Here is a 26,220-nt window from a genome sequence, read left to right as displayed (position 1 = left end):
GAAGAATCAACATTGTGAAAATGACTGTACTACCCAAAGCAATCTACAGATTCAATGCAATCCCTATCAAACTACCACTGGCATTTTTCACAGAACTAGAACAAAAAATTTCACAATTTGTATGGAAACACAAAAGACCCTGAATAGCCAAAGCAATCTTGAGAACGAAAAATGGAGCTGGAGGAATCAGGCTCCCTGACTTCAGACTATACTACAAAGCCACAGTAATCAAGACAGTATGGTACTGGCACAAAAACAGAAAGATAGATCAATGGAACAGGATAGAAAGCCCAGAGATAAACCCACGCACATATGGTCACCTTATCTTTGATAAAGGAGGCAGGAATGTACAGTGGAGAAAGGACAGTCTCTTCAGTAAGTGGTGCTGTGAAGACTGGACAGGTATATGTAAAAGTATGAGATTAGATCACTCCCTAACACCATACACAAAAATAAGCTCAAAATGGATTAAAGATCTAAATGTAAGGCCAGACACTATCAAACTCTTAGAGGAAAACATAGGCAGAACACTCTATGACATAAATCACAGTAAGATCCTTTTCGACCTACCTCCTAGAGAAATGGAAATAAAGACAAAAATAAACACATGGGACCTAATGAAACTTAAAAGCTTTTGCACGGCAAAGGAAACCATAAACAAGACCAAAAGACAACCCTTAGAATGGGAGAAAATATTTGTAAATGAAGCAACTGACAAAGGATTAATCTCCAAAATTTATAAGCAGCTCATGCAGCTCAATAACAAAAAAACAAACAACCCAATCCAAAAATGGGCAGAAGACCTAAATAGACATTTCTCCAAAGAAGATATACAGACTACCAACAAACACATGAAAGGATGCTCAACATCTTTACTCATTAGAGAAATTCAAATCAAAACTACAATGAGATATCATCTCACACCAGTCAGAATGGCCATCATCAGAAAATCTAGAAACAATAAATGCTGGAGAGGGTGTGGAAAAAAGGGAACACTCTTGCACTGCTGGTGGGAATGTGAATTGGTACAGCCACTATGGAGAACAGTGTGGAGGTTCCTTAAAAAACTACAAATAGAACTACCATATGACCCAGCAATCCCACTACTGGGCATATACCCTGAGAAAACCATAATTCAAAAAGAGTCATGTACCAAAATGTTCATAGCAGCCCTATTTACAATAGCCCGGAGATGGAAACAACCTAAGTGCCCATCATTGGATGAATGGATAAAGAAGATGTGGCACATATATACAATGGAATATTACTCAGCCATAAAAAGAAACGAAATTGAGCTATTTGTAATGAGGTGGATGTACCTAGAGCCTGTCATACAGAGTGAAGTAAGTCAGAAAGAGAAAGACAAATACTGTATGCTGACACATATATATGGAATTAAAGAAAAAAAATGTCCTGAAGAACACAGGGGTAAGACAGGAATAAAGACACAGACCTACTAGAGAATGGACTTGAGGATATGGGGAGGGAGCAGGGTAAGCTGTGACAAAGCGAAAGAGAAGCATGGACATATATACACTACCAAACGTAAGGTAGATAGCTAGTGGGAAGCAGCCGCATAGCACAGGGAGATCGGCTCGGTGCTTTGTGACCGCCTGGAGGTGTGGGATAGGGAGGGTGGGAGGGAGACGCAAGAGGGAGGGGATATGGGAACATATGTATATGTATAACTGATTCATTTTGTTATAAAGCAGAAACTAACACACCATTGTCAATAAATTATACTCCAATAAAGATGTAAAAAAAAAAAAAAGGCTTCTGTGATTTGCCCAGGGTCAAAATACTAATAACAAGTGGCAAATCAAGTACTAAAATCACAGTCTTCAGTATTCTTTTCACTAAATGTCTGAGTATGCGTCTTTCTCTTACTGAGGCCAGGGAGGCCCTTATAGGCCTCAGAGTCAAGAATAACAGTTGCTTTGATAACTTCACTAAGCTAACAGGAGAAGAAAGCAACCTCCCCAAATCTAAGAATCTTTTTACTGTGAAATTGAGTTGTACTACCCTAAAACTGATTTTTATCAGGCAAGTCTTTACCTAAAAATTGAGAAATTGAAAGAGATCCTCTAGATTCCATATATATGTGTTAGCATACGGTATTTGTTTTTCTCTTTCTGACTTACTTCACTCTGTTAAAAAAAAAGTCATGAAGAACCTAGGGGCAGGATGGGAATAAAGATGCAGACCTACTAGAGAATGGACTTGAGGATATGGGGAGGGGGAAGGGTAAGCTGGGACAAAGTGAGAGAGTGGCATGGACATATATACACTACCAAACGTAAAATAGAGAGCTAGTGGGGAGCAGCCGCATAGCACAGGGAGATCAGCTTGGTGTTTGGTGACCACCTAGAGGGGTGGGATAGGGAGGGTGGGAGGGAGGGAGACGCAAGAGGGAAGAGATATGGGACATATGTATATGTATAACTGATTCACTTTGTTATAAAGCAGAAACTAACACACCATTGTAAAGCAATTATACTCCAATAAAGATGTTTTAAAAAAAAGATCCTCTAGACAAAATTATGCAACAAAGTTCAAATAACAGATAAAACATGATTATAACATTTTTTCCTATTTGGATGGAGTGGCCTTAGGGTGGGCTGGGATGGGGGACACAAACTGTCCCCTGCCAAGTAAGCAGGTGTCACAAAGAGTTTCTTCTGTGATTTGCTGAGCTGCTGGAGTTCAGCTCTATAAAAGCAATTCCCTCATAGGTGTTTCCCAGACTCAAACTCCTTTTCTAGTTTGAGATCAAAGGGCCCTCCCCTGTGTGGCAGACAGAACAGATATGGGACCTCATACACCACTGGGTTAGCTTGCTATAGATCATGTAATACTACTAGCATGGGGGAACCCAGCTCCTCTAGGTTATAGATATACTTTCTGCAATACAAATGAATCAATCACATGCCACAGTCCTAGCCAACTTGAAATGATTATAAAGATTTGGTAATAATCATTTCTAGCTTTGCTACTAATTAATCATGTGACTTTAGAAAAGTCCCTTCTCTGGCTTTCAGCTGCTTCATTTGTGAAAATGATGGAGTTAGACAAGATTGCCTCCAACTCTAAAATATTATGATTCAACATCTTCCACTGGCCTCTATATTAACAACACATGAGGCTGACTCACACTTCACATCTGTGAGAGAAGAACTTATGAGGTACAATGAAGTCACAAGATCATTCCAACGTTATTCCAATGGTTGGAGCAACTTAAGAGAGACATATTTGCATTTTTCTATCTTGCCTCTTCCATGCCACCCTCAATCTCCCCTCCCCCTGACAGTCCTTTAAGATGAAAAATTTCACACCGAGTTTCTATCAGAACTGAGAAAGAAAGAAGTCAGCTTACTTTTTTGATCGTCTCATTATCAAGATAAGGTTTTATTTTTTTGAAACTGTAATCAGATAAAAATGTCCAAAGGACTAAAGGAACTGAGTAGGGCTATTAGTCTACTCATTTTCTCATTTAATTCCATCTGAAGGAACAATAGGCTCTTCTTGCCTTTGGCAATATAATAATTCAGCTGACATGCTAGAAATACCACACACCAAGATATAAAACGGTGGCCTTTTCTCTCTTTAAAAACAATCAATGCTTTCATTTGTGGACCTCAAAGTACACGTGAAATAAAAGTCTCAGCCCTGTGAGTCTAAGGTAAATCAAAGGGCTGTAAGTATCATAAAAAAGTTTCCTGGTTCATTGCCCCTCTTCTAGGTAAGAAAGGAAACAAAAGTACTCCCAGGCAGATGAGTGTTCATCTCATTTTTATATTTCTTTTCCAAGCAGGCTTAAACAACTTCCCCTGATAACTCATGCCAATATAGTTCTTCCTTATGTCTGACTGAACCTCTCCTTGCTGCTTTGAAGGCCTACTTCCTCTTGTTAATTTAGTCTTGGCAGTGCTGAGACTGTTCACTGTCTTTCATATTGTCAAGTCTCATTCTGACTTCCAGAAATTCTAAAAGAAACCTTGAGAACTGAGTTAGGGGCCTATGATCAAGTTTAGATATTATCTGGAGGTCCTTATCATATCCTAACATTTCTGGTGATGCTATTCCACCTCAGTCAAAGTTATTTCTCCTCTCTGGTTATTAGTACCTCATCTGTAAAATGAAATGAATATGAAAATATGTTAAGAGAAAGAAAGAATCACAATAGTGATGCAAATTATTATTGAATTGAAGGGTCTTCCTGGAGAACTTGAACTCTTGGGGTTCAATCATTTTTGCAAATGGAAAATGGTTGAAAATCCCTCTTTTCATACTGAGTTATTCATTATTCACATCAACTTTGGCAAAACTGCTTAGTATTAGGCATCACATAATTAAATGCAAACCTACCTTTCAATGCAGAGCTATGAGAGAAGACAATAGAAATAGGACTATGTCCACATCTGGATGATCATTGTGGTATCATAATTATCCCCAGGTTAGTTGCCCACTCTTCCAATGAGCTGGCACCTTCTTAGAATGCCAGTGTACCATGATGTTGGTGCTTAAAACAGTGCATTTGGCCTTAGTCAGCATCTGGTTGGCCTTGCTGACTCATGGATTCTTCCACTTTAGTGGAAGTATTTTAGAAGAGGGTTGGTATCTGTTTCTACAAATCCAGGTGGATCTCAAACCAGGAGACAACTGGTATCTTCTGGACAGGAACGTGGCACTATGATTTGACAAGGGTTTAAAAATCTTCTACTCTTTGGCCATAGAGCATCGTGAGAATAAGTGGACTAACCACAATCTTAAACAATTTGTGCAGCTGCAGCACCACCAAGGAAACATTTCCATGGGGAAAAGGTGAAATTTGAGGGCAAACACATTGAAGAATTCTGAGCTCACCTTAAGATAAAAGCTGCAAAGCAGCCAGATCCACATAGCAAGAGTTTATGGCCAAATATTGCAGTAATATCTAATCCAGGTTACGGATCTCCTTCACAGGGGAGCTGGGACAGGACACCCAATTCCACCTATCAGTTTCCCTTGGACACTCATGAAATTTCATCGAGTTAAGAAGAAGAGATTCCATTAGGGCCAGGTATTTGTTTCACAAGCTCCCAGATTTGATGTGTGGTTGCTCTAGGGATATAATCTCACAAATGTCTGGAGTCTGACCTTTAGGGACAAGTGAGGCAGTCAGTTGATCAACATTAGATACCGAGTGCCCAGTTTTGTGCACAGCTCCACCCTGGGAGTGACAAGAGAATAATAGAGAATATTAAGGCAAAGGGAAAGCAATTCTTCAGCCAGATACGTGATCAATCAACAAATATTTCTTGAACATCTATTGTATGCAAGACACCGTATCTCTGCCAAAAGACATGAATCAGGGGCCCTTCCAATCAGGGGCTGATGTCTAAGTTGAAAGGTTAAGACATATTACTATGAACAGATAGCCAATAGTTCAAGGTGGTCTATAATCAGTGTCAAGTGATTCATATGAATATAACAACCAAGGGGTTTCAGAGGTACAAGTGAACAATTCTAACTGGGATGATCCAGAAGGCTTCCTGGAGAAGGTAGGACTTGTACTAGGTGCTGTCAACTGGGTAGGATTTTGACATGTGAAAGAAGACGACGAGCATGCTAGGCAAAGGAAATGGCATGAGCAAGGTCCTGAAGTAGGCAGGCCCAGTGCCTATTTGGAGAGAGGTAGCAGACAACCTTGGCTGAAATAGAAGACATGTTGAGAGTAGCAGAAAAGAAAGCTGAAAAGAAGGAACCATGGGATCTCAGAGTTTGAAGGGATCCTAGAGATGATCAAATCCAAGCTCTGCTTGCCCTATTCTCACACAAACACAGCTTTCCCTAGTGTGCCAGCAATGTTTAATATGCATTTTAATAATGGGTCCAGATTCCTAACATCTACAGACATAGTAATTCTGGGAGAGTAGTTAGAGAAAGGCTTTGGAGTTGGATGCCTAGTTAAACCACTTGCTAAATGTTCACCCTTGGGTAAGTTTATTTATCCTTTATTTTTTCACCTATAAGTGTGGATAATAATACCCTCACTTAAAGTGGAGGTAGGAAGAAAAGGAGATAGAATGCTTGAAGGAGTCAGAAAAGGAAGAGGAATCTGCAAAGTGTATTGCCAAAGAAAGCAGAAGTAGAAAGAATTCAAGCAAGGGGAGGTTGTTAACAGCATGAAATAAAGCAAACAGGTCAAGGTAGTTGAGACCTGTCAAAAGGCCACTAACTGTGACAATTTGGAGGTCGCTGGTGATCTTTAAGAGACCAATTATTGTATAAAAGGTAAGAGGCAGTTTGTAGAAAAAGGTGAGAAAGGAGGGGTGAGAAAGGAAGAAGAATAGAATGTATAGGAACTGGAGCTGCAGGCACAGACCCTTCCACCATTTGTAGTGACAGAAGAGGGAGAGAGATGGTTTAGATTCAAAGGGGTCACAGGGTTGAGTGATGTAATGGCTGGATGGGTATCTCAACTTACAACTGAAATGGCTGGTAGCTCCTGTAAGGACTTCTAACCCTAGCTTTCCTCCTTACCAAGAGGCAGGGAATGGTGATAAAGGAAGAAGCAAGTTCCTACTCACAAAATATCTTCCTTCTTCCTTTTGTCTAGAACTGCATAGGAAAAAAATACCTTTATAAAACAATCTGCCCATTTATAATACCATAAGATTGTCAGCTGAACAATTATGAGACTCCTTGTATAGTAAAAGCTCATTAATCTGGACCACACTAATTTGGACTACACTAATTTGGAATTTGTGGTAATTTAACCTGGGCTGGAGTTACCTTTGTACTACTTACAAAGAAAGGGTTCACTAAGCAAATAGCGTTGAAAAGGTTACAAGGGAGCTAATTTAGCCTGCCAGGGGCCTAGTTCACCTATTTTTAAGAACATGCTGTTTTTTAAGAACTTAGGCATATTCATTATTTGAATGCAAATTGATTCTGCTAATTATAGATTAACATAATCTACTGCTAAAATCCTATATCTGCAACAGTTACTTTGCTCTCACTGAATATGCTCATTAGAAATAAAATTGCAATTCTTTAAAGTTGGTTCACAATTCAGATTTATACATACCCCCTTTCTCCACCCTCATGAGTTAACCAATGTTCAGGAGGTATTACTCTAAACCAGCACATCACTTACCATGAACACAGTGGAAAAACTAATAAGTGATCAAAAAAGGCCTCAGAGCAGACAAAATAGATGTCTTAAAGTTGATGCCTAAATCCTGTATATCTCTCCATAGCAGGTTCTCTCACAGTTGATTTAACTCTTACTTAACATACTAAGTTGACATACCAACTTGGAGATCTTGCTTGGGTTTTTTTTAAAGTTTGTAAATAAGTAGAAGGAGAAAAAGGGCTGTTACATGAAGGGACACTGAGAGAAACTAGAAATGCCTGCAGACTGCAGAAAGGAGACAGGACGTGGATAAAATGTGGCTGATGTGGCTGTAATAACTAAAAAGCCACCAGTCTAGGACAATTTAGAGTTAAAAGGCCTATATTCCTTAGTAGACTCAGAAAACTATAATAGAATATTATAGAGCAGTACAATGACTAATGACTAAAATTTCCCCTTTAAATGATCAAGCAAAGTTTAGATTATGTTGAATATATGCCTTAAGAAGACAGATAAGTTTACACACACACACAATTTGTATTCATAATGGTTAACCTAAAAAAGTGAAGTGCATTGATGCTTAAAACAATGAAGTTCATAATATTATCATATAATAATAATAACAACAAAATAGCAACATTTATTAAGTGATTTTTTAAGTGATGAAGTGTGTACAGATATCAAGCTAAGCCCTTTACCTATATAATTTCATTTAACTCTACTAATAAACCTAAGAAGTTTTAGTACCATTTCTAACTTTACAGTTGAAGTGAAAGTCAGAGAGGTTAAGGAACACACCCTAGGCCACAGACAGAGAGAGAGCTGGGACTACAACTCAGTCCAGTTCCTTGGCTGTATACTATGCCTTTCCAATGCTCCAGAAAATACAGCTCTCTAAAAATCACACGTTTATTGAGTGCTCCAGATAGCTAATACCTTACTGTATTTTTTTGTGTGTGTGTGGTACGCGGGCCTCTCACTGTCGTGGCCTCTCCCGTTGCGGAGCACAGGCTCCGCACGTGCAGGCTCAGCGGCCATGGCTCATGGGCCCAGCCACTCCGCGGCATGTGGGATCTTCCCAGACCAAGTCACAAACCCGTGTCCCCTGCATCGGCAGGCGGACTCTCAACCACTGCGCCACCAGGGAAGCCCCACCTTACTGTATTTTTGTTTTCCAAACTTGTATTTAATAAATATCTTGATTCATAAGCAGAAAGACCTATGATCTAAGAGTCAGGTATGATGTATGTTTGTAAACATGCTCCATTTTATAAGCTGAATGTAAAAGTAATAATAAAAAACAGAACAAAACAAAACCAAAAACCCCAAGCACATGTCTATTAGGCCCATCTTAAAATCTCAGATCAGTCTCTATAGACTACAGATACTATTTTCAAATGAATAGCCAAGTAACAAAGAGATGAAATTTTAAAATATTAAGTGATCAGTTAAGATCTGGTTCTCCCATTGTTTCCCCACTCACTCTGGAGAAATTTAACATGAGAATGGGCCAACAGAGCACGAAGGATGGGGGGAATTGCAGGGGAGGCTAGAAATTCAGTTGGCTGTTATACAGGATTTAGGACAATCTGTTCATCAGCTGTTCTAAGAGAGCTATGAGGGCATAGAACACATGTGGGCATAGTGTGTACTGGGGGAAACAGGGGTGGGGTGGGGACATGCAAATGTATGCAGTTATCCACATTAGGAGTACAAGTGAGGGTAGCCACCACTTGTACATACAAAGAAAGATGTATAGTGACATCATTCACTCATGTAATTCCTTATACCTAAACCAAATGTTCTTTACTCATCTCTTCTTGTCTTAAGTCTACCCATTCAAGGGCCAGCTACAAATGCCACTTCTGCTGTGAAGTGTTCCAGGATGCCTAAAGCTGAATTAAACTCTTTCCCTGTTTGGGCTCCCATCATTTTTTTCCCTTTTACATATTTACCACAGCACTGATGATACTCTATCTTATTATTAGAGTTATTCAAGTATGTGCTTTTTCTGCCCTCTATTCTACCATGAGTTCCTCGAGGGCAGGGGACTCTTTCTCATTTCTGTAGCTCCTACAAATCATAGCACAGTGCCCACTACATACTAGTTTCTGGGACAATGTTGACTCAGTGGCACTGGCCTAAGAGAATGGATTATCGCCTAGCTTACCTGAAGGAGCATTTGTTCTCTTTCTTTTCTTGCTTGACTCCCCTCCATTCTCAATGAGGCCTTCTGTGACCAGAGGGCCACTGGTACTGCCAAACTGCAGGGGCTCGTTGTTGTTGGCAGGGTCAAAGGGCAGCTGGTTCAACCCTAAAGAAGAAAAAGAAAGCCAAAATCCAGACTCCATTAAGGACTGAGATGTCTCCAGATTTTATTATATGAGCCACTAAAGGAAAACTCTCTAAATCTTAAGAGGCCAGGAGTAACAGGTGAATTCCTTAAAGCCAGTTGCCCTCTGCACTTTTTTACAGCTCTTGTTGATAAATACAGAATTAAAATATAGGCTCTTATAAGACCATGACTCTGTCATTTGTAAGATCCCTCCTGTTTCCCGGAAATTAACATTTTTGACCACAAGCTATCAATTATCTTCTACCTCCTCCTCCCTTAAAGAGATAGGACCCTCTTTAAATGTGGCTATGGATGGACCCACTCTTCCTTTGAAAAGCTTGACCATGTACTTTTTAGATTATCTCCTGACATTTTTCCCATTCTTTCATTGCAAGGGTTGTTGAATTGATGCAGATGTAATCATTAGACTACCCTGGTGTCAAAGTCACTTCCACCGATAATATAAAGGTTGGCTTCCAAAAAAGAAAACCATAACTCCATAGCAAACTAGAAAAGGAAAAAAAAAGATATAGAACTCTCAAGGGGGTTATTTAGTAATTGGAGTGATGGGGAGTTTACAACCCAAGTTTGAGTAGTGTTAATCCCATCTTCTTCAAATGATCCCAGAGCATGGTCACTTTACTAGTAGCTGCTGCACCATATAAAATGGCAAAAGGCATTTTCTATTATCCAAGTCTTATATGTTTCAGCCAGGGATGAGCAGAGATAGTTTCTTACTCCTCTGGCAGCAGCATCTGGAATTTCAAGTGTTTCAATTAAAACTTCATGAATACCATATGACCCAGCAATCCCACTCCTGGGCATATACCCTGAGAAAACCATAATTCAAAAAGAGTCATATACTACAATGTTCATTGCAGCTCTATTTACAATAGCCAGGACATGGAAGCAACCTAAGCGTCCATCGACCAATGAATGGATAAAGAAGATGTGGCACATATATACAATGGAATATTACTCAGCCATAAAAAGAAACGAAATTGAGTTATGTGTAGTGAGATGGATGGACCTAGAGACTGTCATACAGAGTGAAGTAAGTCAGAAAGAAAAACAAATACCGTATGCTAACACATATATGGAATCTAAAAAAAAAAAGAAAAAAGGTTCTGAAGAACCTAGGGGCAGGACAGGAATAAAGATGCAGATGTAGAGAATGGACTTGAGGACACGGGGAGGGGAAAGGGTAAGCTGGGATGAAGTGAGAGAGTGGCATGGACTAATATATACTTCCAAATGTAAAATAGATAGCTAGTGGGAAGCAGCCACATAGCACAGGGAGATCAGCTGGATGCTTTGTGACCACCTAGAAGGGTGGGATAGGGAGGGTGGGAGGGAGACGCAAGAGGGAGGAGATATGGGGATATATGTATATGTATAGCTGATTCACTTTTGTTATAGAGCAGAAACTAACACACCATTGTAAAGCAGTTACACTCCAATAAAGATGTTTTAAAAAAAAACTTCATGAAATGTGGAATGAAAAGCTTTGTTAAAGTCCAAAGTTAGGTGATCTCTCCTAAGCCTTTTATCTACTGGTCCTCTAATCCTATCAAAAGAGGAATCAAGTTGGCCTGCTATGGCTCACTCTTTAACCCTCAATTTTTCTATGGCCTGCAGCTGTACAACTCTTAAGGTAATGCTGTAAAATATCAATGAAAATTTGGAATCCAGTCAGCTAAAGGTCAATCAAGTTTCAGTAAAATGAATGCTAAGGTTCTAACAAAATGGCTTTACATTCTTGTTTTTAATAAAAAAATATCTCTATACTGTTTTCAGCCCACGTAACAAATACCATTTCTTCTGCAATCAGATTCCACTAGGAACACCTCCATTAAATGTTTTCTGGGACCTGTCAAACATTTTTCCTTTACATCATCTGAGTGAGTAAGTGAAAGAATGAAAACTTGCTTCTGTATCTTAAGTCAACCATTCACCGTATCATATCCATGTCTTATTAAATCCCTACCATGACTAGAACTAAAGAAACGAACACTGATCACTATGTATTAGAAAACATTCAGATCATGACCAAGACTATTTTCAAAGAAGACTAGATTTTTATATAACTTACAAATGAAGATGTTTCTTGCACCTGAGTAGTCACAGAGTCAAATGTGATTAGTGTACTATTCCAAAACTTTTCTTGGTATTTCTACCTGCAATATCAGACTGACCAAAAAAAGTTCCATGGAAGATGGAATAGCATAGTGGAAACAATATGTGCTTCAAAGCCTGACAGATCAGAGTTCTAATCCTGGATCTGTCCTTTATTATCTGGGTAGTTTCTGGCAATTCATGTAATCGCCCTTAGTCTTGGTTTCATAATGTGTAAAAGGGGGATGATAACACTGCACAGAGCTGTTGTAAAGATAAGCAAAAATATATATATTCAAAGTGAATTAAAACAAACTTTTCCCCTATAAGTTTGAAGTTTGTAAGCAGCTCTTCTAAGGAGGACCTCTCTCTCTCTCTCTCTCTCTCTCTCTCTCTCTCTCTCTCCCAAAACTGTATCCCTGGTGCCTAGCACCATGCCTGGCACATAGTGAGTGTTGAATGAATTAATTCTCAATAGGGTGGAAGTAGGTGATGCATTCTATTAACTCATGTAGTTAGAATAAAGAATTAATGACAAAAGTTCTGATGCTAATTATATCAACATTACTTAAAATAATTAGATTTCAAATGCATCTCCATCATTTGAGTACTATACTGCAGGATGGTAAAATCTTGATCAAAAGGAATGCTCAGGGATTAGGAGGTTCTGATTAATAATGGTTAATCAGAAATTTTTTCTTTTGCATTTGAGAATTTTACAATAATATATTAGTCCATTTTTCTGCCTTATTAAGTTGATGACTGAGGATATTACAGAGCTTCAGAGCTGTGATCTGTAAAAGGAGGCTGATAACAGTACCTAACTCATGGGACTGTTAAAAGGATTAAGTGAGATCACATATGTAGAACATTCTGCATCACATCTGGCATATAGCAGATGCTCAATAAATATTAACTGCAAATTTCCATTTCTAATTTCTAGAATTTTTGATGTACAATGTGAGGAGATTGGTCCGAATTTGCCTTTATCCAAGGATATACCCTACTTTCATCATTGAACCTTTTTATTGCTGTTTGTACTGTTTTCTAAAAGTTGAAGGAGTCCAGGAACAAAATTTGATGAATTAAATGTATTCAGTTATAGACATTTGGCTATAATTGTTCTTCTCTTTTACTTAGTCCCAGATGGTAACTTTAGGGCTTTAGGTATTTTGCTCCCTGTACTAACGTACAGATTTTTGTTTGGCACTGAATAAGACCGAGATTTCAAGTACTTTCTGTGTATCCACCTCATAAATGATCCAAATATATGAAAATCTTGATAATTCAACACACCATTTCAGGCCTTGTTTCTTATAGAAAAAGACCTCATATCAAGGAGAGGGAGACATCCCACTCAGTAAAGCTGATGCATTGAATACCAATCCACATTTTATATTATCTAAGACCCAATACAGTCTCCAAAGATTTGTAGTTTGAAAACGAGAGCTATAGACATAGCAAAATTCGATGACACTAGTGCTTCCCAGCTACTTTTATTGTATTGTTTCATTCCTCCTTTAAGACAGCACTAAATCAACCAGTAAATCAGTAGGTACTTATAGGATCTTTTCTGTGTCATGTATATGTGGTCCACATTGAGAGTGCTATTTTAAGTAAAATAGCCCCATTAAAAATACCTAAATTCTGGGCTTCCCTGGTGGCGCAGTGGTTGAGAGTCCGCCTGCCAATGCAGGAGACACGGGTTCATGCCCAGGGCTGGGAAGATCCCACATGCCGTGGAGCGGCTGGGCCCGTGAGCCATGGCCGCTGAGCCTGCGCGTCCGGAGCCTGTGCTCCGCAACGGGAGAGGCCACAACAGTGAGAGGCCTGCGTACCGGGGGAAAAAAAAAAAAAAAACCTACCTAAATTCTAAAAGGAAAACCACCACCACTTTAATTTCAAGAATTCTTATTGCAGAAATTTCAATTATGACTTGAATATAAAATATTAGCAATTATGATATTTTAATTCTCACCCAAACTACAGAATTTACCTTTAAATCTCTTATGGAAGCTATTTCTACCATTTTTCTACTAGACATGATGGAACTATTAGATAAGGAAGATATTAGGAAAATATTAGATTAGGAAGAAACTTTTTTTTTTCTGTGCCATGCAGCCCATAGCAGTGAAAGCATGGAGTCCTAACCACTGGACCACCAGGAAATTCCCTAGGAAGAAACTCTTGAGGTTATTTAGTTCACTCTTCTATGCAAAGCAGGAATCTTATCTATAGAATTCAGGACAGGCCTAAGTCCAGGGGTTAGTTCTTAGCCTGGGGACCATTCCTTGCTATGCTCCTAGGGATTCAGCTTGCTTTCCTTACCTTTTTTAAAACTACCACTTACTCTATTTTGAGGGTTCCTTTCATCTCCCCAAGACCGCTTGTGAAGTAGGATACATTTTGTTCAATTGTTAACTTGCTTATTGTCCCTAAAATGAGCACATGGGACGTCTAACTTTTTAAGGACTCTATTGATAATCACTGCAAGAAAAACAAATGAGGGAGTCACCAACAATTAACAGAACAAAGAAATGTTCTCAAGTCTTATATATTTCCTTATAGTATTTGCCCTTTTATTCCTGAGGATAAATTTAATAAAACTTTGATCCTTGCTCATTCATTTCTCCTCCCATCTTGTCCCCTCATCGCCTAATCCCACAAGATATACAGTTTGTCTAAAAGGAAGCACGAATTGTTAAAGTAAAATAGATAATAAACATTAGTGTTATAGAATTCTGCTACTTCCGTATCTTACGTTCACAGTTAAAGTCCATGTGGTAATGTAATCTCATCTAAAACCAGGTTGACTGGTTTAGACAGCTGACTAGCTGTTATTTCATGTCATGTCAAAATACAGATTCTCTGACTTTATAACCCACATGAGGCCACTATAGAAAGTATGCATATTGGGGAAGGGTGAGGATGGGGTCATTGGAGAATGACATTTATTAACCAATGGAACCAGGGGATTAAACATCTCAGAATGAAGTGTGGTTCCCAATGAATCCTCCAATCTACAGGTCAAGGAGTTCACATGCAATGATGTCTGCCATACAGACACAAATGATTCCTGGGCTTTGAGGAAAACACTGAAGAATTTTCATGATTCTTGTGAAAGATCAATGATCTCTTTGTGCCCAGCTGCTGTAATAGTTACTGCCACAATTCACTTTCCAGAGCTTTCTACTATCAGGTCAAATTAGGACTAACCTTCATGATGCAGTCTAACATGTTTAATGATTGCCCCAGGTTACAGCACCAAAACGTGACCCTGTGGGTCCCTGTCACTTCTTATTTTCAGCTGCAGCCCACAGACTTAAGGTGGTTCAACCTTAGAACAAAGAAACACAATTCGACTCTGGATTAGTTCTCTTTAAAAGAAAATGGTCAGGTCCTGAGAAATCTGGTAAATTCAGTTCAAGGCAGCAATCTCCAGACAGACATTCACGTTGAAAAAATAGAATGTCAGTTTTTGGCAAAAGGAACTTTATAGCTAATTTGTGTATAAAACAAATTTCTATAACCCGAGTCCTATTTTCCAATTGACTTTAGTTTAAAATCAGATATGGGACTCCATGGTAAAGAAGGTCTCCAAATTAGTTTTTAATTCAAAACTCTTGAAGTGAGGGGTTAGAATAATAGCCAAGCCCTTGATGTGCTGGCAGGTGCTTTTGTAGGATTTATGCATCCTTGGGAGCCCCTCCTCCTTCCTCAGTCCTGGCCTGAAAACCTCTGACTCCACATTTTTAGCTCTCACTACCCAGCAATTCCACCTGCTACTTCTGAGAGAACATTTACAATTTCTAAAAAGAGTTGGACTGCAATATCACTCTCCAGCCACAGGGGTTAGTAGCCAAAACAAATGAACATTTCTCAGTTCCAGGTCTTAGCTGATGTCAAACAAATGAAACCTACTTTGTCAGTTTTGAGGGTTCAATATTCTGTATAACTGATTTAGCTGAAGCAAGGGTAACTGTAAAAGATTAATGGGTGAGCGAAGGGAAGGGGGAAGTGATCAGAAAGAAAAGGGCTAAAGTCCTCTTCTACTAAGGAGCTTGCTTGAATGGTGGTGAGCATAAGAATTTTCAGAGCCAAAATGATGCTTAAGTCACCTTTTTCAAGGTGTGATACAGGTCACAGGTGGATTTTTATTGACAGTGATCCTACAGCAACTTTTAATGACTCCCCAAACTACTTGGTCAGGCATTCAAGTCCTTCCTTATAAGGCCCCACCATCCTGAGCCTTGTCTCCTACTATGCTCCAGCTTGTGCTCTACTTCAATACTTCCTGAACTTTAATGTGCACACATGTTCCCCTGGAATCTTGTTAGAATGCAGATTTTGAGTCAATAAGTCTGGGTTGTGTTCTGATTTCCTAACATGTTCCCAGGTGATGCTGATCCTGCTGGTGTGGGGAATCGTACTTTAGGTAAAAAAAGCTGACACTCTAGCAAAATGGGACTACCTAGTATTCATTGAATCATTCCAGTACTTTCCTACTTCCACAGCTTTGGTTCACGCTGTTCCTCCACTTACTTCTTGATTTCCAGCCTTCAAAAGACTATCTTTCCTTTAGGGTTTATCTCAGATGTTATTTCCTTCGTGATGCCTTCCCTTATCCACCTCCACCCATCCCAATACATACACAGCAGTGGAGCAGGGCCACCAGGGGAACTACCATTCACTGACTGTTCAGAATGTGTCCTGCCTTATATTCATTATACCACTATTTTATTTTCTAGTTATTATCCCCATTTACAACAAAGAAAGGTAAATTTACAGAATTTAAATTTCCCAGGGCCACACAGCTAATAAGCACTATTACTAATAAACACCATTCTGGCCTTCCTCAGATCTTAATCTGTACTTTTCCTATGCCTTTCAGAGCATGCCTTGTGTTATAGTTCTTTGAGTATTTGTCTTATTCTCCCTTCCCTCCTGCCTTAGTCCATCACCACTAAGTTGTAAACTTCCTGAGGACAGACTTTATGTCCCAGTCATTTAAAAAATCTCTCCTCTGCCAAGATGCCTGGCATGGTGCCCTGTACAATGTTATAAGCACTCCAGACATGTGTATAGAACTGAACTCAGCTACAACTTTGGGTATAATAGTTGTGTTTCCCACCCCAGATGCCAACCAACCTGCTGCTGGGGCTGTTATGAAGGGAGAAGGAAATATGGTTTGGGGGGTTCCTTCAGCATTCCTGGTATCCCCTCTATCCTAGGATCCCCGAAGACTCTTTGGGGAGTGGTGGTAGACTATCATACACTGTACCCCTGACTATGACTCTGCATAACTTCACTATCCCTTTCCAAGAAGCAAAGCAGTCCTTCTACTGACTAAGACCTTTCTATAAGAAAACACTATAAAAGAAACCCCATATATGGATCTTCTCCTAATATGTCTACGGACACCAGGTTACAGACTCCTGCCTTACAAACTACAGTCAAGAAAAGGCAATCCCTAGAGATGTACCATCCAACACAGTAGCCATTAGACAGATGAAGCCATTTAAATCTAAGTTTAAATGAATTAAAATAAAATAAAATAAAAAGTTCAGTTCCTCAGTTGCACTAGCCACATTTCAAGTGCTCAGTAGCCACACGTGGCTAGTGGCTACTGTACTGGGCAGCACAGTATAAAGTATTTCCATCATCACAGAAAATCTTATAAGTTGCTCTAGAGTCAGACCTGGATTCAAACCCATATCTGCCACTTACTAGGTGTGCCACTTACGAGGGGTATAAAACAAGTCACTTGATTTCTCTGAGACTCTTTTTATACTGCAGAATGGGGATGATAATGACTCCCCTTATAGGGAAGTGAAGAAAATTAAATGAGAGAATGTATGTCTAAGATCTATCATATATCGGACACTAAATAAGTGTTAGCTCCCTTCTTCTAACTCAGTTGGGGATTTATATGTATTTGTCCAAAAATGGAATAAGAAAATTTGAATAGTGTGGCTCCTTAGGCCCCCACACTACATCCTATTTATGGCTTAGAAGATGTTAGCTTTGCATTCATTTTATAGTCCTGTTTTTCAGATAATACACAGCCATCAAGGTAAAACATTAGTAAATAATGCTGGGAGTAGTCAGTGACTGCTCTTTGCTTGTACTATTTTTAGGAAAGGAGACCATATTTGTCACCACCTTGAACTTTCCAACATGAAAGAACCACATTTCCCCCTTACAACTGAAATGCCTCCTCCCAAAGCTTTAATCAGTGCTCACTTTCAGCTGGTTGCTGTATTATTAGAACACTGCTAACGTGACACTTGAGCTGGAATATAGAAGGTCCATTTCTCTCTAAATCCATATTTTCCTATGCTCAGAATGTTCTCTGTGTTTTTCCTAGGAGGCTGATATCTCCCAGGCCTGGTAAAGGTGAATTATTTGAGAGAAGTCTGAACTAAGTCTTTTAAGGTATTTGAGTTCCGTGAGCAGGAAAGCAAAATACATATTTCTAACTTCAAGAAGAACGCTTCAGGACTCTTTTCCCCTGTTCAACTTAAGGCTTGGGAAACACAGCGAAATCACATTCCTCAATGAAAACAAAGTTCAAAAAATGTTGATTTGATAGAACAGTTCAAAGTGACATGGTAGACAGGCGATCTATCATTTTCCTTAGGATAAAGTCTGGCAGTCTTCAGAGAAAGTCTTATTTTCCTCTACTTTAGCCCTGGGAACGGTTATAGCAACTACCCTTCTCTCCACATCTTTGGGGGTGGAGGATTAGAAAGATGGTGATTCATCAGTGCCCGCTTTGAGCTGGCTCTAGGCCATTCTGCAATTCCTGTTGACCGATTTTCTACTTGAGTGACAGGAAAGGGGCAGGTTGCTAACATACTGACCATTAGGTTATCTGTTTAATACTTGCCTGAGAACGTGCCCAGAGGCACTATATTATGGGTGTCTCTGTCTAAATAAAATAAATAATTGCAGATTTCAGAGCCTGAGGGCAGAGAGTTGTTCTGGTATTGAAATTGGAGTCTATCTTTTCAGATCTGTAATGAGGTCTTCCCTTCAGGCTGATTGATTTCATAAAGCTGAGGTAATTATCAAAAGCAAGCACAGTTCTCCCTGCAGAAACCACTCCACTGGTTTTGACAACTAGCTAGTCAGTTGGATGTGGTCAGGGGCCTAGGCTGAGCCAGCTCTTTCAGTAGGAACGGTTACTACACGCACTAATTTACTTTAATAGATTCTTAAGACGCCAGTAAATAAGTTGTAAACAAAGTGCAGCAAAATTTCACATGCTGTGAGTGAAAATTGAAGTAGCATTCAGATAAATCTGCATTTCCGTGTAGGATGCTTTTAAGGGAGAATGAGAGCTAAAACTCTTTTGGTCTTTGGAGAATTAATTTTATCAACTAATACTAGAAGGATATTGGTTATCCTTTAAGACTGATACACTGTATGAATAACATGTATCTTTGCTTTTCCCCAAATGTACACAGTAATTTCACCAGATTTCTTTTATTCATTCATTTAGCCTTCATTAACTATTTATCCAATCACTGTGCTACAATTTTAATTACTTTCTAATTAACCAATGATGAGATTGTGATTTAGCATTCCCTAAATATAGAACTACATAAATACAGTAAACCTTCATTTACACGTCCTTTCCCCTACACCATTAATTTTGCTATACTGTATCATTAATGTTCTAGAGTTATGCTTTCTGTATTCCTAATGTTTGAGCCTCATTTGAACTAGTTTTTCAAGAATGTATGATAAACAATCCGTTGTTGGCTGTGAAATTAAACACACGGGAGAAAACAGAGATTCCTGTAATATGCTAATGCATCTTTATAGATCCACACTTCCTTTATAACAATTCCACCTCAGGAGTATCAGTATAGGGTGTTGACAAGTGATTAACTCCTTTAGAGAGGTACCTGGGCTGAAATCAAACTGACTACTGAGGAGAAAGCTAGAATCTACTCCTCGAGAAAACAATGACTATAAAGGAAAAGCCTGCAAAAAAGAACTAATCTGTGTTTGAAACAAGTCTTACTGCTGTTGTTGTATAAAAGAATAAGTAGGATCTTAATTTTGCTTCAGTCTGGAGTCTAACTGAAGTATTCAATACGCATTAGAATGAATGAATCAATCAAACAATATTGACAGACTCTCTCCTTATTCATCTAATTCATTCAAACAATTCTGTGTACTTGGCAGTATCCTAGGCCCTAGGATTTCAGGACTTGATAAGAAACAGCTTTGTTCCTCAAAAAAATAGCAACCAGAAAGGAGGGCAGATAAATACACAGAAAATCTGGGCCAAATTACTGCATCTTCATCTCTTGCCACTTCCCCCAAGTATCCTGTACTTCATTCATACCAAACTTCTCAAATTCCTCAAACATGCTATGCCTTTGCATGTCTCTGCACTTCTGTTTTAAAAACTTAATTTTATTGTGGTAATAACACTTAACATGAGCTCTACCTTCTTAACAAATTTTTAAGTGTACAATACAGTATTGTTAACTATAGGCATGATGTTGTACAACAGATCTAGCATTTATTCATCTTGCATAGTTCAAACTTTGTGCTTGTCGATTAGCAATTTTCCATTTCCCCTGCCACTCAGCTACTGGTAACTACCATTATACTCTCTGATTCTATGAGTTTGACTATTTTAGATACCTCATACAAGTGGAATCATGCAATATTTGTCCTTCTGTGGCTGGCTTAGTTCATTTAGCATAATATCTTCAAGCTTCATCCATGTTCTTACATATTGCAGGATTTCCTTCTTTTTTAAGTTGAATAATATTCCATTGTATGTATATACTGTGTTTTCTTTCTTCATTCATTTGTTGGACATTTAGGTTGCTTCCATATCTTGGCTATTGTGAATAATGCTTCAGTGAACATTGGGGTGCTAATATCTTTTAAAGATACTGATTTCAATTTGTTTGGATAAATACCCAGAAGTGGGATTGCTGGATCATATGGTAGTTCTATTTCTAATTTTCTGAGGAACCTCCATATGATTTCCATAGCAGCTGCAACAGTGTACAAGGGTTCCAATCATTCCACATCCTTTCCAACACTTATCTTTCTTTTTTTTTATAATAGCCATCCTCACAGGTACAAAATAATATCTCATTGTAACTTTGATTTGCATTACCCTAATGAGTAGCGATGTGGAACACCTTTTCATATACATGTTGGCCATTTGTATACCTTCTTTGGAGAAATGTTTATTTGAGTCTTTAGCTCATTTTAAAAATTGGGTTTTAGGGGTTTTTTTCTATTGAGTTATAGAAGTTCTTTATATATTTTTGAAATTAACCTCTTTTGTTTTCTCCCATTCAATAGGTTGGTTGACTTTTCACTCAGTTGATTGTTTCCTTTGTTATGCTAACACCATTTAGTTTGATGGGGTACCACTTGTTTATTTCTGCATTTTTGTGTGTGTGTGTGCGGTATGCGGGCCTCTCACTGTTGTGGCCTCTCCCTGTGGAGCACAGGCTCTGGATGCGCAGGCTCAGTGGCCATGGCTCATGGGCCTAGCCACTCCACGGCATGTGAGATCTTCCCGGACCGGGGCACGAACTCATGTCCCCTGCATCGGCAGGTGGACTCTCAGCCACTGTGCCACCAGGGAAGCCCTATTTCTGCTTTTATTGTCTGTGCTTTTGGTGTCATATCATGAAATCAGTGCCAGACCAATGTCATAAAGCTTTTCCCCTAGATTTTCTTCTAGGTATTTTACAGTTTCAGGTCTTATATTTAAATCTTTAATCCATTTTGAGTTGATTTTGGGTATGGTGTGTAAGATATGGGTCCAAATTCATTCTTTTGTATGTGGATATCAATTTTCTCATCACCATCTATTGAACATACTATTTTTTTCTCAAGGGGCACTCTGGCACCCTTGTTGAAGATCAACTGATGGTATATATGGATGGATTTATTTCTGGGCTTTCTATCCTGTGCTTCTGTATATACCATTCCCTCTGCTTGAAATACAATTTTCCCTTTTGTCCACCTGGAAAGCTTTTACTCAACCTTCAAAACCCTACTCAAATGTTACCTATTCAATGAAATGTTTCCTAATCCCCAAAAGCTCTCTCTATAGGAGCATACAGAGCCTTTTTATCAGAGCACTTATTGTAGGACCTCAGGGTTCATTCTCAATGTTTATGGGTTTGCAGGTGTTCTGGGTTGTCAATATCTGATATCTGCCTTAGAAAGTTCATGCTTATGGCAGAATGAAGGACACACAGGAGGTGAGAAGGCACCAGAGACAGAGAGACCAGTTACAATACCAAAGTGACACAGTGGAGAGATGACAGTAGTGTAACCTCAGACCAGTAGCAATGAATGGAAGGAAATGGATTTCAGAGATATTCATGAAGTGGAATCATCTGGATTTAGTGTCTGATTGAATCTGGAAGTTGAGGGGAAGAGAGGAGTCTGAGATGATCCATTTTAAAATGAAGTCGCAGTCCTGAAAATCCTACACGGTTTGGGAGTTCAGTATGAGAAAAAGAACAATTCATTGGAAGCATATCCACAAAGCTACACTGAAAAAGAAAACTGCTTTCAATCTCTATTTGCCATAGGATAAAGGCTGCCAGGAAACACTATCAAATGGCTTACTCTTGACCTTTACTATGTATTCTTAACAAAGCCTGTCAAAAGATATCAATTCATCCAGAAAAAAAAATAAAGCCTAATAGTCTAAGAGTCAGGGTAACATAGTATTGGGCTATGGAGGGAGAATAACATTTTAATAATAGGTCTCAGACTTGGTTTATTTTGTTTGCAGCATTCACTGATGAAAGTGTCTTTGAAGGCCAGGAATACTTAACAGATTCCTTCCCTTTCCCCTGCGTACTTCTCCCTTTTCTCCTCCTCCCAAACAACTCCTCAAAATGATCTTATTAGAAGACCTTGCATTTTAATAGCAGTTGTATTTTGGTTATTATCGTATGTTGGATTAAGCTGACAATTCTCCTTTTAACAATACTCAAAGAAAGGTTGAAAAAATTAATGCTACGTTGTTTTTCTCCCTGCCAAAGAATATAGCATTGTAATTGTCTCCTGGAGACGAAGCACTCTAATCATCTTTAACTTTAAAGTAAATTCATTTCAGGACGATGCTTTGAGACAAACAACTGACAGAGCAAATCAGGGCTCCTAGGAGATTGTGAAGTGATGAATTGAGTCAAAGAGAATGCCATAGCCGAATTCAATTCCGTGAACATTTTCAACTTAAGAGTTTCTCTGCAACAAAATGGCACTGTATGGGAGTTAGAGTCATGTTCCATTGTGGGAGACAGGACTTAAACATTGCACAGATTCTTAACACCTAAGAGTTCTAGGCACCACAGAGGCAACAAGCATAAAACACAATTATTCTGATTAAACAATAGAGAAAGCTGTTATACCATGTAAAGTGAGAGTGTGAAAGCATAGTAACTTTCCAAAATTGTGTTTAAAAAGAATCCAGGACTGGAAAAGACTTAAGAATCCTCTTGTTCCAACTGATGTCATAGGAATCTTAGAATGGTCCCAAAAGCCAGAGATCATTTCAACTTTCACTCCCTCCCTAATTAAATCCATCTCCATCTTCCATTGTTCTTGCTTTGTTATTTTTTGAGCCCCTCCTGTTCAAGGTTTGGGGAAAGACATCATTTGGATACAGATTTGGATTGGTGAATTTATAGCCTTGGTAAATTAACAGGCTCAGAATTTCCTGGAAATTGGGCACTTGCCTAGGTTGATGGTGGAAAGAAGAAATGCAATAACAATGAACTAAGGCCCTGAATACCTGACCAAGCAGCCTAGCCTCCTGGACAGATGCCAAGCATGAGCATAAAGCCATAGTGCAGTAAACCAGTTCTGTTTAAGAATCCTCCCTTTGGGCTACTAAAAGGCAATTGTTTTCTTTGATACACATGTGACCCAAATATGGTTTTCTATAAGGTGAATGGTGCCAAAAGCCGTTCCCACATTATTTTGTTTTTCACCAGCTACTTCTTGCCTCAACTCAGTCACGAACGTCAAAGACTTGTTAGGAGTATCTCCAGAAGAGAGTGAGACTTTAAGACAGTGTCTCATCACTGTACATATTAAAATCACCTGGGAAACTTTTTAAAAATACCAATGCCTGGTCCCCACCCCCAGAGATTATGATTTAATTGGTCAGGGTGGGGCCTAAGTGGCTCATTTTTCAAAAGCCACCAGGTGATTCCTTTTTTTTTTTCTCTCTCTCTAGTTGTGGCACATGGGCTCTGTAGTTTGCAGCACGTGGGCTCTCTAGTTGAGGCACGTGGGCTCAGTAGTTGTGGTGCACAGGCTTGGTTGCCCCACAGCATGTGGGATCTTAGTCCCCTGACCAGGGATCGCACCAGTGTCCCCTGCATTGGAAGGTGGATTGTTTACCACTGGACCACCAGGGAAGTCCCCCCACCAAGTGATTCTAATGTGCAGTCAGGACTGCAAACCAGTGGTCTAAATGGAGCAAATGAGCATACACTACCCAAAGTGTTGTGTTTTTTTTTAAAGTTAAAACCAAATAACACTTAGAGAATAAGTTAATATGCTCTCTACCTACAATATGCAGGGCACTGTATTGGTTGTGTGGTATAAATAGGTTAGACCTAAACTTGTCTGGTTTATGATGCTTCTAAGGAAAAGATGGAAAGAAAAGGTTAGAAGGGTTGCTGGCAATCACAAAAACCCTAAACCAAAACCTGAAGTCTTGGAAAAAATTCAGGCAAAATATAATTACAGGATTATGTTCTTTTCCTTGGTTCAGGAGATTATAGCTAAAATGCTTCAGAAATATTCTGTTTTTTTATCTCCAGAGAAAGATTCCACACTGCCTTGGGGATTAGTCTCTAATCTCACAACCCTTGGCACCCCAGGCCGGTCACCCCTGCCCTCAAGTAGATCATTCATTTACTCCACTACACGTACAACGTCATGAAGGATGTTGGGAAGTACTGTGTCTAAACTACAGCTACATTTAATAAAATCGGGCTGCAGTGTGGTTTGCCTATATTACTTGTCACCTCAATGACTCCTTAGTGATTCCACTGAACTTTAGGAAGGATCTGGTAAACTAAAAAATGCAAAGGAAGCAGTTAAGTATAGTGGAAGAACAGGCCACAAAAACACAAGCTCTGGTCTCTGATCTTCCATTAACTTAGTGGAGAACCTTGGGCAAGTCATTATTAGTCAAGGTTTCCTCATCTGAAAGATGTGTTGAACCATGATCTCTAAGCTCTCTAAGTAACCATGATCTCTAAGCTCTCTAAGATCTCTAAGTAGTTAAGATAAAACAACAATAACAGAAGTGTGGATAGACGACATTAATAGAAACCTGATATAAAACTCAGAAATGGGGTAGAAAACAAGAGAGGAGGGAGGCCTGGAAGAATGCCTTCCTGGTACCACCTACTCAAAATTTATTTTGCAGTCAGTAAATGATTTAATGGTAGTACAGTTAAGGCACCCTGAAAAAAATCAAAGCATTTCCAACACTGCTCCAAAAAAAATCTCCTTAAGTATTTTGCTAATTATAAATAAGAACTTATAAGTGCAGAAAAGTTGTTTTTTTTAAAATAAGATGTTTAAATACCAATATATCTTCTAAGTAACTTGCTATCAACTAATATTACTTAGAGCACAAGTATTCTGAAAATCAGGATAAGAATCTAATGCCCAAATGCTAAAAGAATGTCTAACATGTTAGGAATAAATTACCCTAATTGACCAAAGCTTTGCTCACATATATTTCAAAATGTAATGATGTGCTAACAAAAGTTCTTGTATCCCTCTGCCAGTTATAGGGACTGCTGTTAAATCCAAGTATGGTATTTGTGTACACATAAGAGCAGGCAACAATTACAATCTAGAGATATTTTAAATTTAATCTTTTTTATTTATTAGTATTGTTATGCAGCAATGAGCATTCAGAAAAAAAACTAATCAGTGTGCATTATGCAACAATCAGACAAAATACTCCTAATCCTCTGTCATTCTTATTCCTTGGCCCCTGGGTACTCATTAAAGGTTAATTTATTTAAATCTCTCAAACATTCATTTCAATCTACTTTAATAAACTAATGAATCTTTGGAACTTTGCCTAATCAGCTTATGTTTTCTATTTTAATATATGTATAAAATGTCTTTCTTTAAAGCTCATTTTTAATAGTTATCTTCCTTCTTGGATATAGAATTGTGCTTCAGTAACAACCTGATGTGAGCATTTGGTAACACACTTATAACCTCATCCAATACAGAGAGAATGGCTGTGGCTTGCCTATTGCTCTTAAACACAGTTATATTTTAGAAGATAGTGAATTGATTTATGTTTAGTAGGATAATAATCCTCCAAATTTAAATGGTCATTCTGCAGTTTAGTGGGAGTGACAATTATATTGAAGCAAAGCTCCTAACAACTTTGGTGCTTGTCAAATGCTATGAGGGCCTATCAGTGAAACAACTCCATTCTGGTCATTGCAAACCAGAGCAATGCATGGTACATGTCATGTGGATTGGCAAATATAAGCGAAGTCTTCAAAAGAGCAGCATCTAAATGGAGTCAAAACTTCTACCTTACAATCTGTTCAACTGCCATGTTAAATACATTTTGTTTAATGGTAACTTTAGG

At 38.7% G+C, this 26,220-nt stretch overlaps 1 protein-coding gene across 11 annotated transcripts in view; it reads right to left on the bottom strand.

Annotated features, from left to right (window-relative positions):
* Positions 1-26,220, bottom strand: part of ENOX2 (ecto-NOX disulfide-thiol exchanger 2) — a 283,553-nt gene that overhangs the window by 159,228 nt on the left and 98,105 nt on the right. For 6 of the 11 annotated variants that reach the window (XM_081222405.1, XM_081222414.1, XM_081222411.1 and 3 more), the window contains exon 3: positions 9,288-9,431. The exons of 1 other annotated variant lie outside the window; for it this stretch is intronic. Coding sequence is in view for 4 of the 10 variants with exons in the window: in XM_081222411.1 (XP_081078537.1) it covers positions 9,288-9,431 (144 nt within the window). In the remaining 6 variants the exon portion in view is untranslated. Of the gene's footprint in view, positions 1-9,287; positions 9,432-26,220 lie in introns of those variants that run through there. 4 more of the 11 variants (XM_081222410.1, XM_081222409.1, XM_081222404.1 and 1 more) reach the window with 4 other exon arrangements.

This window comes from Mesoplodon bidens (assembly GCF_964165515.1).
Source record: "Mesoplodon bidens genome assembly, chromosome: X".
NCBI lineage: Eukaryota > Metazoa > Chordata > Mammalia > Artiodactyla > Ziphiidae > Mesoplodon > Mesoplodon bidens.
Note: the sequence above shows the minus strand (reverse complement) of the source record. Positions and strands in the feature narration are given on the sequence as shown.